We start from the raw sequence: 12,739 nt of genomic DNA, 5'->3' as shown, positions 1-12,739 counted from the left end.
AGCAGACTGAGGAGTGCTGCTCCGTTTTCTCCACTGGAATTGTCTTCAAAGTGAGCTACGGGTGTTCAGCACCTCAGTGAGTCGGGCCCGATGGCATGGTCGACATTAGGAAAACGAGTACTTCTTTCTTAGTCAGATCTATACTAAAGGGGAAGGCTGAATCAAGATACGCAATTCCAGCTACGTTATTTACGTAACTGGAGTTAACATACCTTAATTCAAGTTTCCCAACCGTCCCCACAGCGGGAGGTAGATGGGAGCAAACGCTTCTGCCACCTTCCCTTACTCCTCACAGGAGCAGCAGTACCAGCCACCAACCAGGGCGCCCTCTGAGTTCGATTTAGTAGGTCTTTACTAGACCCTCTGAATCAAACTCCAGAAGATTGGTCGCAGCAATGTCAGTCTTCCCCGGACTAAAGACATGACCTTAGTAATGTTGCGTCTGTACTAGGAATGTGAATGACTAGTCAACACACTAGTCGACTAGTCGCTTCCCCCCCCCACACACACATGGTGCCTCTATCAGCAGCAAGGGGGGGAGAAGAAGAGGGTCCTTCAAAGTGGCAGCACCGCGTGGAGCCTGGGGCCACACCCTGGGCTCCATGCTGCACTGCCGCTCTGAAACACCACATGCAACCTGGGGCCAGCTTGGGCCTGGGCTGCACCTGATGTTTCAAATCAGCAGCACCGCATGGAGCCCGGGACCCCCAGGCTCCATGTGGCGCTGCCACTTTGAAACACCGCGAGGAGCACAGGGCCAGCAGTGGACTGCTTGAATCCCCCGCTGTGCCTGTGCTCCCAGCAGCTCTTTCACCTTCCAAGTGTAGCAACAGTCCTGGAGCTGGAGCTATACTTCGAAGGCAGAGGCTCCTTTATTGACTAATCGAATAGTCGATGCAAATTGCATCAACTATTAATCTAAATGTAACATCCCTAATCTGTACCTGTGCTGCCAGAGATGAAAGCATTGGCACAGACCAGGCTCAGGTGCTTTATACAACAGTCAGCTGAGCCGAGAGGTATGCGGGCCTGGGGACAAGGTGGGGGGCCAACTCCACATCCCTGGAAGGGGCAGGGCTTTGAGTGGAAGTCCTTAGTGCCGCCCTCAGCTCCAGGACTCTTTGAAACACTGGGTCCCTGTGCATTTGCCTCCTTTGCCCCCATCGGCAGGCCTGACCACAGTGTCACAAAAGCCTTCTCAGAATTACATGAAATACTGGTAAAAATGGCAGTGCCTATGTGCCTTGCTGTTGCTGGGGAACATTGATCCGCTGGTTTCCTCTATGACCCTTCTCTAAGTAATGACATTGCCACGATTGTCCATCTGGGAAGCACTTTGACATGGACTAGTTAGCAGTTAGTTTTACTAACTCTCCTTGGAGTGACACATTATACTCCAAGTCATATCCTTCTCCTGGCTGCTCTCTCATGACCACCCCTTCCCCAGGCATTGCTGAAGGTGCCAGGGTGGAGAGCAGAACGAGATACAAACTGGTACCTTTTTTTGGTACGCCTGGTGTGACACCTTTGAACTGTTCTTTGGCATGGACAACCTTGAAAAGGCTGACTTCTATAACAAAAAGTCTCTCCTCACAGGGCTGCAGCTGTATCTCCCCACAAAGCAATAATCTAATCATTAGAAGCAGCTTGCCTGCCAATTTTTGTGTGGCATTTACAGCTTCCTTAATATCACTTAATTAGTCAAAGGCAAGTCTGGAATTTTGCCCATTGAAGGATTTCACTCAGTTGGGTTCATCTACTGTCTGCTCTGCAGAAAGGCAAAGCGGGCGAGCGCAAGGTACAAGAGACGGGCTGGAATGACACTCAGAAATTCAAAGTTGATCCAAAATATACAGGAGGAAGGATTGGTAGGAGAGGCATGTACAGTAGTAGGCATTTCAAGCAAAAAGGCAAGTCTTTCTCGTCATGAAGCTATCAAGTTGGTCCTGAAAGGAAAATACGCTGCTTAATCATAACGAGCATATTGCTATAGGCATGCAAGGCAGAGGAGGTGTTCTTTGAACGTCTGTCTTGTCCCACCAAAGCCGCAACACAGAATCTTTTGGCTTTTCAGTGCTCTACGCAGGTGGAGTCAGAAAATCGCAATGTCTGGTGCTGGAATTGAAAATCTCTCTCTATTTAAAGAGTTTCTTCTGCTTGAGAGGCCAAGCGACTGAGTAGCCAGAGGCCAGGGTGCTGTGGGGTGAACAGCTCTCCCATGGCATTTTTCATCCTGTCTCCATAGGGAGAAGAACAAGAGGTGATGGATAAGTGAGGAATCTGTCAGTGCTCTTCTGTATAGCTGTAATGTGATTGACCTAGATAATTCTAAGGTTGGGTTCTTTATTGGCTAATGTTTTTCTGCAGCAGAGTAACAGTCAATGCTCAGTGTGATCCAATGATACTTCTCTTTATATTACCAAGCTCGTTTGCATCAGCTGATGACGTTCTGTGTAAGCCCATCTGTTGACTTGTCGAAAGGAGCGCAGCATCACTGATGAATTCTTTGCCCAAAAAAGCTTTGGTTGCGTGGACTGCAGATGGCTCTTCCAACACGATAGGTAAAAAAAAGCAGGTGTTGCAACAGCCTTGGCCCAGAGGTATCCCAGCCCTGTTGCCTGGCACAAGTTCAGCCGCAGGATGGAATTAGCTGTTGGAGATGCTGTCAAGCAGATTGATGGTGTGATCCATATTCAAATGTTCTGTGATAAATTATACAGTCCGCTCAGTTCTTTTCCAAAGACACACCATGAGTTCTAGGTCTCTGTGTCAAAACTTGATACTCTTTCTTCAGCTGGAGCAATTTCTAGGACCTCCTTGGGTTGGCTGCAACCTACACGTGTTGGTTAAAGGTCATTTGGACTTGTTGCATTGCATTGCATTGCACCAGGATTTCATGCAGCTGAAGAGAAAAAAAGAGCAAGTTGAAGGAAGATCACAGAGCGAGCTTGTTCACAGCTAAGTGGTGATAAAGATATTATCAGAAGGATTTCTTGGAGTTATCAGATTTCTCAGTATGGCCCAGAAACAAGAGTATTCTCCCAAATATAGGCCTTTGAATTAATCCAGCACATCGGAGTTTTTGAATCAGTCATGAACATTCTCCACAGTTCTTTAATGAAACAAGAGTATCTATGAAATTTTGTGTTAAAATTTTAGTGGGAAAATTAAGGATGGCTTCAGATTTTTTTTTTCCTGTCGGTGTCTCTGGGTCAATTCCAGTGATGAATGTTCGATAACCATGAGCACATTTTGCATATTTTAGCACACTGAATCTGACAGAAGTAGCCTTCTCAGTTGGCTATTCAGGATTTTGATGCACAAGTTTTAGAACCAAATAGGGAGCACTCGAGTTACTACAGAATTTACAACTCGAGGGTTCAGTGAGAGCCAAGTGAACTGTGGAATTAATGTTCCACACAATTCACGGAAAGCAACAGTGGGGTTTTCAAAAATGCCTAGAAGGCTTGGAGCCCAAATCTCATTCAGTTCCATAGGGACTTGTCCTTCATGTTAGCGCTTTTGAGAATCCTACCTTGAAATTATAATCTTAGATTATAGGTTTACTTCTATTTTAGTGGGCGCAGGAATAGTATGTTCCGGTGAGTAAGCAGACAGCACCTGCTGTTATACTCTAGCACCTAGGGTTCTCCGTCAAGAATCAGAGCCCAGTTGTGCTACATATTTGTAGACTAGCAGTTTTCAATCCACTAATCAGCACACAGCTGCAGCCCGTGTGACATTCTCAGGACCATATCGGTAGTATATATATCAGCAATGGGCAACGTAGGATAGTGAGTGGGCTGCATGAGCAGCCCTCCTTCATCTCAGTGGTCTGCAAGATTGTCAGAACCAAGATGGTCTCCCAGGAGAGGGTCGTTTTGCTGCCTGTGCTTACATACCTAGAATTTGTGGGATGGGCCAATTGAACCATAGCAGTGCTTTGACTGGATGCAGAGGGAGCGCCTGGCTCTCACAGTCAGTGTTGTGTGCAACCAGCCTGCACCTCACTTCACATGCCCTGGCTTTACATGTGTGTCACTGTAGTAATACCGGTAGGAAAAAAAACTACACGGAGAGAAACCTGCATACTCTGGCAGCCCTGCACATTGGCAACAGTCAACAAAATGTTTCTCGGGCCACGCAAAGGAGCAATGGGCCATAGGCTGGCCACCACTGATGCATATTGCGTGGATGCGGTCCATGTTACACAGAGAGGGCTACATATGTGGCCCATAAAGGTAAATAGGTTGAAAACCACTGCATTAGATATACAATAAAGAAGAGAATTGGCCATATTGCTGATGCCACCATAATAAATATAATAAACAATGGCAGCACTTTACAAACCTCTCTTCAAGTCCTTTTCCTGCTCTCATTTTAATTTTATCCATCCATTACTGTGTTTCCAGTGGCACCCCAGTTAACTGAACTCTGAATAAAATTTCTCATATCTGACTCAGTCATGTCCCCCAGCCACCAGTATTTAGACCCCAGCTCCTCTGCCCTTTTCGTTAAATGCTTTATGGTTCCAGGACATTTCTCGAATAAATAGGGCTGCACCATAAATCAAGAGGTTCTAAACCGAAAAGAAGTGTGCAAGTTGTCGTGGTGTTCCAGGTGACACTGTCTCACAGGCAGCACGAAGACAGTTCTACACAGAATTAGTCCCTCTGGTTTGCAAAATGATAATGATTGTTTATGCTGGGAATGAGAGGAGAATCTGTACACCAGTAGCAGTGAAATCTCTGCTCAGTTTGGTATTCCCTTTATATCTTGTGTTCAAAACAGCCAAAGCCTTCATTGGGGATAAAGAACAATGCATCATGGAAAACATGGAGGGGGGGGGAACATTCTTCTTTAGATTCACATCTTCCGAGTTCACTTATCCCATTCCCAAGATTGATTGACTCAGTTACATAAACATTTTTTCTGCTTTGCAATGTCACCGGTGGATCTTATGACTTGGAGACTGAGAACAAACCTCAGGAGCAGGTGATCTCATTAAATGAGCAGATAAAAGCAGAAATTATAGAGAAGCAGAACAGTGTCTGAGCGTTCTTCCTGCTCTCCTGTGCCTATCTCATGCCCATGTCTTCCTTACCATTGTCCAGAAGGTCTCAACAGCCACTGAGATGTTCCAAAACACCATTTGGTGCAAAGCATCAGCAGCACTTGTCTTGTGCTGGATCGTGGTAGTCAGAACTCATTTCATGTTGGAGGTTTCCCAGGTTTTCCTTTCCTGCTGCATTCTACCATTGGTGGCCTTCAAGTCCAGAAGATGATAAACGTTTGAGCCCACTGCACTTGTAAAGCTATCAAGTGCCCAAGGTGGTGTGAAAGTGATGATTCATGCCTGCTATGGTCTGCTGGGTTTTTCAAAGTTTGGGTTATATTTCCTGCACCAAGCAATTATGCCACAGGTTTAAGAATGGGAGAATCATAGAATACTAAAACTGGAAGGGACCTTGAAAGGTCATTGAATCCAATCCCCTGCCCTCACGGCAGGACTGTCTAGATCTAATTTCTCTTAAGAAATTAGACTGAAGAATGGTGCTTGGAAGATATGCATCCAAGAATGGCAATTGGATTTTACTTTGAGGGGAGTTGCTGGGAGAGTCACCAGCATCCCTTTCGGGTCAGTCTGCATTTCGGAGCTGCGTGACTTCCTGCATGGAGTTAGCATTCTGGGGTATTGTGTCTCGGATTGTGGGTCGGACCAAGCTGGGGACAGCAAGAAACAAGGGTGGTGAATACCAGGAAGAAAAAAGAGCATTGCCTCATTTTTCCTCCTTTGTATCTTGTTTTCTCTTGTAGTTTTTCTTCCTGCCGCTTTTCCGTTTATTTTCTTCTGTGTTGGTTCTACCTACGTTGTCTGTCTCTCTTTTGGAAAGAGAAACCAAGAGATAGGGGGAAGACGTGCCCCTGAGCTCACATTGTAGCCCTTAGCACTTTATGGGGAGACCACAGCAACACCAGTGGGGGGAAAGGGATTGCGTTTGACCTGCTGCCAGCATCTTACACTGACAAGCCCCTTGGGAAACTGGCCTGGTTTTGTATTCAGAGTGACGTGGGAATCACCCCTTGTGCTTAGCGTGAGTCAAATCACTCAGGGTTATAGTTTCCCCCAGAGTGCTGAGTTTTCTCCTCTTTTGAAAACCTGCCTCATCCAGCCGCCTTCATCACAGCTGCAGATAAAACCCGCCATTTTAGACCACTTCCTCAGCTCCCACCATTGCCACTCTTCAAACGCGCCTAGTGGCCTGCTCTCCAAGGCTGCTATTTAATTACAGGTGTGTGCAGGCAGCTTTAACTGCGGTCTCTTATTCCTACTTGTGTGGAGGTTTATTCCCAAAATGACACATAGCAATTACTGGCTTCTGTCTCTCTACCCTCCTTGTCCCTCCACCTCTGCCCCACTGCACAAACACAGCTTTGTCCCCACTTCTTAATGAAGCAATTAGAGGGACCCTGGAGGGACTTTGTTCTTACCTGTCACCTGGCAACACTAAAACCGGCTTCTAGATGTTTGACAAGAAAGAATAGGAACCGGGGCTGTCTGTGTGTAGAGGGTGCCAGGATCATCGCTGTGTAGCCTGGAGCACAAGACCTTTAAACAGGCCCTGGCATTGGAAATGAGGGTGTAACTATGCCCCTGAAATGTGGGCAGAACATGCTTTTGACGTCTGTCCCAGCTAGTGCCTCTGATCCAGTAATGCTTTCAGTAATTCTTAGCCAGAGTCCAGATGCTACAGAGATCAGATACAGTAGAAACATGAACAGCATCCTGCTTCTGACCCCAGCCAGTTGCAAATGCTTCAGAAGACAGTATAAGGAACCCCATAATGAACAGTTAATGAAATACCTTGCTTATAGGGGAAGTTTCATCCTAATCCCAGACATTCAGGGTGTGTCTACACTGGAGGGCTTAACTTGAAATAAACTACACCAATTGAGCTACGTCAATTGCATAGCTTATTTCGAAATTGGGAGTGTCTACACAGCACTTATTTCAAAATAGAGCACTCTTCCTCCAACGTCCCTTACTCCTCGTACTATGAGGGTTACAGGAATCAGAGTAAGAAGTCCTCCAGCTTGACAGTATTTTAACATTATTTTGAAATACTTGCCTGATGTGTAGACGTGGACTAAGTTATTTCAGAATAACGCTAGTTATTCCGATATAATGTTGCTGTGTAGACGTACCCTTAGTATCTTTTGTGTGCCCTGAATTGTGACATTTTCTGACCCTTTCACATTTTACCCCATCCAATGAAAGTGAGGAAGGGTTGGGGGGGGGGGGGGTTAAAATAAATTTAAGTGTTTGCTCCTCCTCTGGACTCTGCTAATATCTTGACATTTCAGAGAGCTGGGATGGGTCTCTGTGTTAAGAAACCTTCATCTCATCTGAAGAAGTGAGTTTTGCCCATGAAAGCTCATGATACTATTACACATATTTCTCTAAGGTGCCACAGGACTACTCTTTGTTTTTTTAAAAGTTGTTTTTAAAGTTACAGGCGGACACAGCTACCCCACTGAGACTTTTTCCTACCAGTGCCCCTTAGTTTGCAAAACTCTACCTCACACGTGGATGGCTGCTTTTGCAATGGCTCTTTTGGAAGGAGGAATTTAACAGGCTGTGGAATTCTTTGCCCTTCGTGACATGCCCTGGTTAGTGTTCAAGAGCCTGTAATGTCTAGGTGCTAGATCACAGAAAGAAACCTTGCTCAGTCCAACTCTTCACGCCAGTTCTGGGAACACGGTGAGGTTCTACAGCTGGGTTATGCATTTGTAAGCATTTCTACAGAACCCCTCACCAGAGGCCCCCTATTATCATCCCCGTATGGCAGATGCAGGAGCGGAGGCAGTGAAATTTAAGAGATTTGCCCAGTGTTGCACAGGGAGTCTGTGGCAGTGTCAAGGACTGAATCCAGATCTGAGCTCACCACCCAGTTTCAGAGCCTCTGGGCCATCCTGCCTCATTGTATCTTCATCTGGACATGCCCATTCCTGTAGACAAGACCCTGGAGAGTGACAGTAACTCGGGTCAGTGGTGGTTTTGGATTTACTCTGGTGGTGTAATTGAGATCAGAATCTGGCTCGGTAATCCTGACCTTCCAGATTTATTATTGCTGCAGATGATTACTATTGCCTCTGGCTCCTGTGCCTCTTGTTTAAATACGGTCCTGACAACAGCCATGCTGAAAGTTTTCTTAATTAGTTCAGGTTCCACAGCGGAGCTCTCATCGATTTGTGGCACTGGTTACAGGCAGCCGCCTTTCCTCTGCTACCTCCCTCTCCCGCTACAGCCGATCACAGTAGCAGGGGGTATTGATTTACTAATTGGGCAGTGATTTCACCTGATTGATAATAAAGTGCTGTACAGCCTCCCTGCTGAGCTGAAATTCAGCCTGGCAGATGACTTGTTCTCAGCAGCAAATAGTTCTGTGTTGTTAAGTAAACTTATTTGTTGCTTGGTAACCCTCCAATTACTGTAGTCAGTGCTTGGAGATGCAAAGAAAGTGTCAATCAGAAACTTCATCATATGTTGAGAAATTCCCCTAAATAAGTGGCTAAAATGACTGCATAAGTAACAGCAGGTGGCTGAGTGTCATCTGAGAGGTGAATCATTTCACCTGTGTGCCTCAGTTTCCCTGGATAAATTACCTATTTCTTGATAGGTAGTATAACACAACATGTAAGACTGAAAATCGGTGATTTCGCAGACTAGATCTACACTATAGCCTTTTTTTCCCTGGAAAAAGCTACGCAAATTGCACTCCACAATTTGCATAGATTTTTCCAATTGCTTTTCCGGAAGAGGCTTTTCTGCCATTTGGCTCCGTTTAGATGGGGCCAAATGGCAGAAAATCTTCCCCTTTTGGAGGACCCCATATTCCTCGTAGAATGGAGGAGCCCTTATTCCTCATAGCAAAAAAAAAAAAGCTGAAGAACAAATACGTTCACTGGATGTGGCAGAGTTTTTTGGGGGTACCTCCAGTATCCTGGAAACCCCCCCCAGTCTAGACATACCCTAAGGCTCTAATCTAGTACCTACCCATGTACATATATGACTATCACTGCTGGAGCATTCGCTGGGGTTTCCGTTATATACCACCACCTCATATAGGGGAGCAGAGCAGATACATTCTTACCCACTTGGTGATGTGCTTTGAGATCTGTTATTACTATTTATTTTTTATCTCCATAGCACCTACAGACACCAACCACAGTGGGAGCCCCATTGTACTAGACACTTCACAGATACATAGTGAATAATAGCTCCTGCCCTGACAAACATACAGTCCAAACAGACAAGAGGCTGTTTGAGAGGAAGCAGAAGCCCCAAGAGGGAAGGTGACTTGGCCATGGTCACAGAGTGGGCTAGTGGCAGAGCCAATAGAGAAAAATAATTATTTTTTCACCCAGCAGCATAGAACCACTAGAAGTTCCATTTTGGAATGCAGCTGTCAGTCACAATACCGTTGCCGTTGCAACAGTCTCTGGTGTGGAAACTATTGTAGTTCTGGGCAACTACAACTGTCTCTTCTCCCCCTCCCCTCTCTATGGACTGGCTGCTCAGCTGTCACCTCTCATGGGCAGAGACCTGCAGCTATTTTCTTTCTGACTGGAGTTCTTCCAGGCTGCACAATTCCCTGCCTACACTGTTACTGCCCATAAGCCAGAATACCTCCATGGGCCAGTATTGGTACTTTGTTCTGTCTTCAGGGCTATAAATAGCACAAGTGCCCTCAAATATAAGTTACCACATTGGTCTTTCTAAGCAAGTACATGTATTTCTAAGGTGAAAGCATCTCTGAGAAAACATATTAAAACAATGAGAGAGCCTACACACTTTAATAAATTTCCCCAAGGGCAGATCTACATTACAAACTTATTTTGAAATAACTAAATTCAAAATAACTCCTGAAATAACTATTTCAAAATAAGCTTATTCCCCGAGGAAAGCAGAGGAGTAGAGATTTTGAAATAACTAGCCCGTTATTTTGAAATAACGAGCTTGGTCGTATGGACGCTCCGATTATTTTATCAAAATAAGGGGGATTATTTTGAAATAACTCCCTTGTGTAGACCAGGGCTGAAATCACACTGGCCTGCCGGCTTAGTAGGAATCAAACCTTCAAACCCTTGCGTTTGCAAGTTTATAACAGCGGGGACTCAGTGCAAGCACCCCCATGCATAGCTTTCCTATATACAACCTGATGTTCAAATTCCAGGACTAGGAAAGAAGTATGTTCCCTTCCTCAGGGCATAGTTTTGAAAGGCTGGATTTTTTTCCTAGCTGGGGAGGAGGAGAAGAATTTATTTCCTCCTCCCCCAAGATATTTCCCAGGAAACTCACTTCATAAGTTTTGCCTCCCCTCCCCCCTCAAAAAAACACATTCTTGTCTGCTGTATCCTTCAATATGGTCCTTTGGTCATCACGGGCCAGAATAAAACAGCACACTTGCTTTTCATGCAGTGGACTCCAAAGATATTTCAACTTTAGTTCAGTAAGGTTTTTCAAGGATATGGCAAGAAATCGCTCTCTCTGCCACAAAAGCCTATAAGATGTGTGTGTTGTTTGCAGGCTCCTGGCAGAAAAAATTGTCTTGCGTTGGTTGGGTTTTTTTGTTTGTTTTTTTTTAAGCTCTGTTATAAAATGTTTTCATTGCTCAGTGTCTTAAGGCTGGGTTTTTTATTTGCAAACTGCTGTGTCACACACTTCATCAGCCGTCAGCGTGCGCTCCCCCCACCAGAGCATTTGTTCAGAACAAAGGCTCCCTTTTAAAAATGGCATGATATTTTGCCACTTTTATGAAAAACTGTCACAACAATATCTAATTCTGCATGAGACAGAATTTCAAAACAGGCATCAAGGAGAGGAAGCTGTACTTGTGCTAATGCGCAAATGTCACTTGCACAGCTGTAGAATAAGTTACCCACCAAACTGGGTTTCAAGAGAAAAGCAATCTAAACCCATTCTCTTTGCTGTTTTCTTTCCAGGCCTGACCTTCGCAGGAAAACCCCAGGCAAACGCCGCCTAGCTGAAATCTTGCGATCTGAATACTCCAGTGGGATAGACTCTGGTATATCCAGGGTCAAGAGAAGGAAGAGACATGGAAAACCTGACAACCAGAAAATGCAGAGCTGAACTGGGAGTTTCAAGCCCTTTGCTGCAGACACTGATTCTGGAAAACCCATGGGACAGAAGGCAAAGTGACATGCAACGCAAACTGAAATGCACTAGAATTTAACAGGGAATTTTTAAAAGGCTAAGCCCCCAGAAGACCTCAACAGGGCAGAAATCAAACATGCCCTGTTCTCAGTCAAGATTGCTCCATAGCCAATAAATACAGCTTGATGAAGGTGTACAAAGTTTCTAAATTTTGCAGTTTTAAACCAGGACCTTTGGTTTTTGTAAAGAAAATTTGGAGTGGTCACATGAACTGTAGAGGGAAATGTGCAACCACCAGAATATGAAGTGACCATCAGATGGGTTAAGATAGGAGCTGAGTTTATTGGGGCAATTACAATGTTTAAAAGGAACCAATTGTTTAATTTATTTTTCGTAGAGAAAGGTGAAGTAGTGCAGAGTGTATCGGTCCTTAGTTGCTTATTCTTACTATGCAAACCTAAGCCTTACCTGAACGAAGTGAGAAGTGGGGGTCCGAGATCTGAATGTCAAAACTCCCATTCACTTGGGAGCAAGATTGTATGTAAATAGCCAGAGGACCACTCTTCCATTCCCTACTCCTGTCTCAGGCAAAATGTTGAGGTAAGATTTAGACCCATGTAATAGGTCTTCCTTCTCAGCACAAAAAAAAGGCTTGTGAAGAGCATTTCTAACCCTTAATGGGACCATCATTTTGTAGCACACTTTATTGCTCATTCTGAAAAGCACATTGATTGACTTCAGCTGTTTCTTGCATCGGTCAAGCGTATTTATTTCCTTCTCCTTTTCCGCAGTATATTCTGGGCTAATGGATTTGTCTCCTTGTGTTCTCCTGTTTCCTTTGACGTGGAAAAACACAACATGAATTTTTTCCTTCCTTTATTTATTTTATTTCTTATCAGATCCTAGGAGGAAAGGGACTCCTGGACGTTCTTTGCAGTGTGATCTGAGAGAGGCTTACGTTGGGCCCTGTTCATGATCCCTTGGAATGAAATTCTAGCCCCGTTGAAGTCAATGGCAAAATTCCCAGTGACGTTAGGCGGGCCAGGGTTCCATTGTGTTGTCATTCTGTGCAGGAGATAGCGCTTTCTCAAGGCCTGGTCTGAGATTGGAGAATGAGTTCCCGCTGGAACTACTGACCTTACCAAACTTTTCCAACTCCCAATCTCTGGGCAAAGCTCACAGCGGCATCAGTCTGCCGCCTCAAACAAAATCACAGAGCGCGCGCGCGCACACACACACACAAAACAACAAAAACCCCAAACAACACACAAACCCTACCAATAGAGCACTCCACTGCACAGACAATTCTCTCCCTGGGGAGAGAGAGAAAACAAACTATACATGACTGATGTTAGTCACGTGGCTGAATGCACTACCGGAAGGCACTCGGATAGAACACCAGTGAGCGTGGTATAAGAATGTATATGAAACAGAATTCACAGCACTGCAAAGTGGGCTTAACATGTAACCACACCCACATGATAGTTAAATGATGACAGAGTAGCAGTGAAGTGGGTCTGGTGTTGCAGAGGGGAGATTCCGTCCAAAAGTGTTTACTTT

At 45.0% G+C, this 12,739-nt stretch overlaps 1 protein-coding gene across 2 annotated transcripts in view; it reads left to right on the top strand.

Moving 5' to 3' along the window:
- Nucleotides 1–12,434, top strand: part of DDX31 (DEAD-box helicase 31) — an 84,265-nt gene extending 71,831 nt beyond the window's left edge. For both annotated transcript variants that reach the window (XM_006136813.4, XM_006136812.4), the window contains exon 21: nucleotides 11,008–12,434. In XM_006136813.4, coding sequence (XP_006136875.2) covers nucleotides 11,008–11,155 — 148 coding nt within the window. In that variant the 3' untranslated portion in view covers nucleotides 11,156–12,434. The remainder of the gene's footprint in view (nucleotides 1–11,007) is intronic.
- The last annotated feature ends 305 nt before the right edge of the window (nucleotides 12,435–12,739 follow it).

The sequence above is a fragment of the Pelodiscus sinensis genome, chromosome 22 (assembly GCF_049634645.1).
Source record: "Pelodiscus sinensis isolate JC-2024 chromosome 22, ASM4963464v1, whole genome shotgun sequence".
In the NCBI taxonomy this organism is placed as follows: Eukaryota; Metazoa; Chordata; order Testudines; family Trionychidae; genus Pelodiscus; species Pelodiscus sinensis.
The sequence above is the reverse complement of the archived record's forward strand: the minus strand, read 5'-3'. Positions and strand labels throughout refer to the sequence as shown.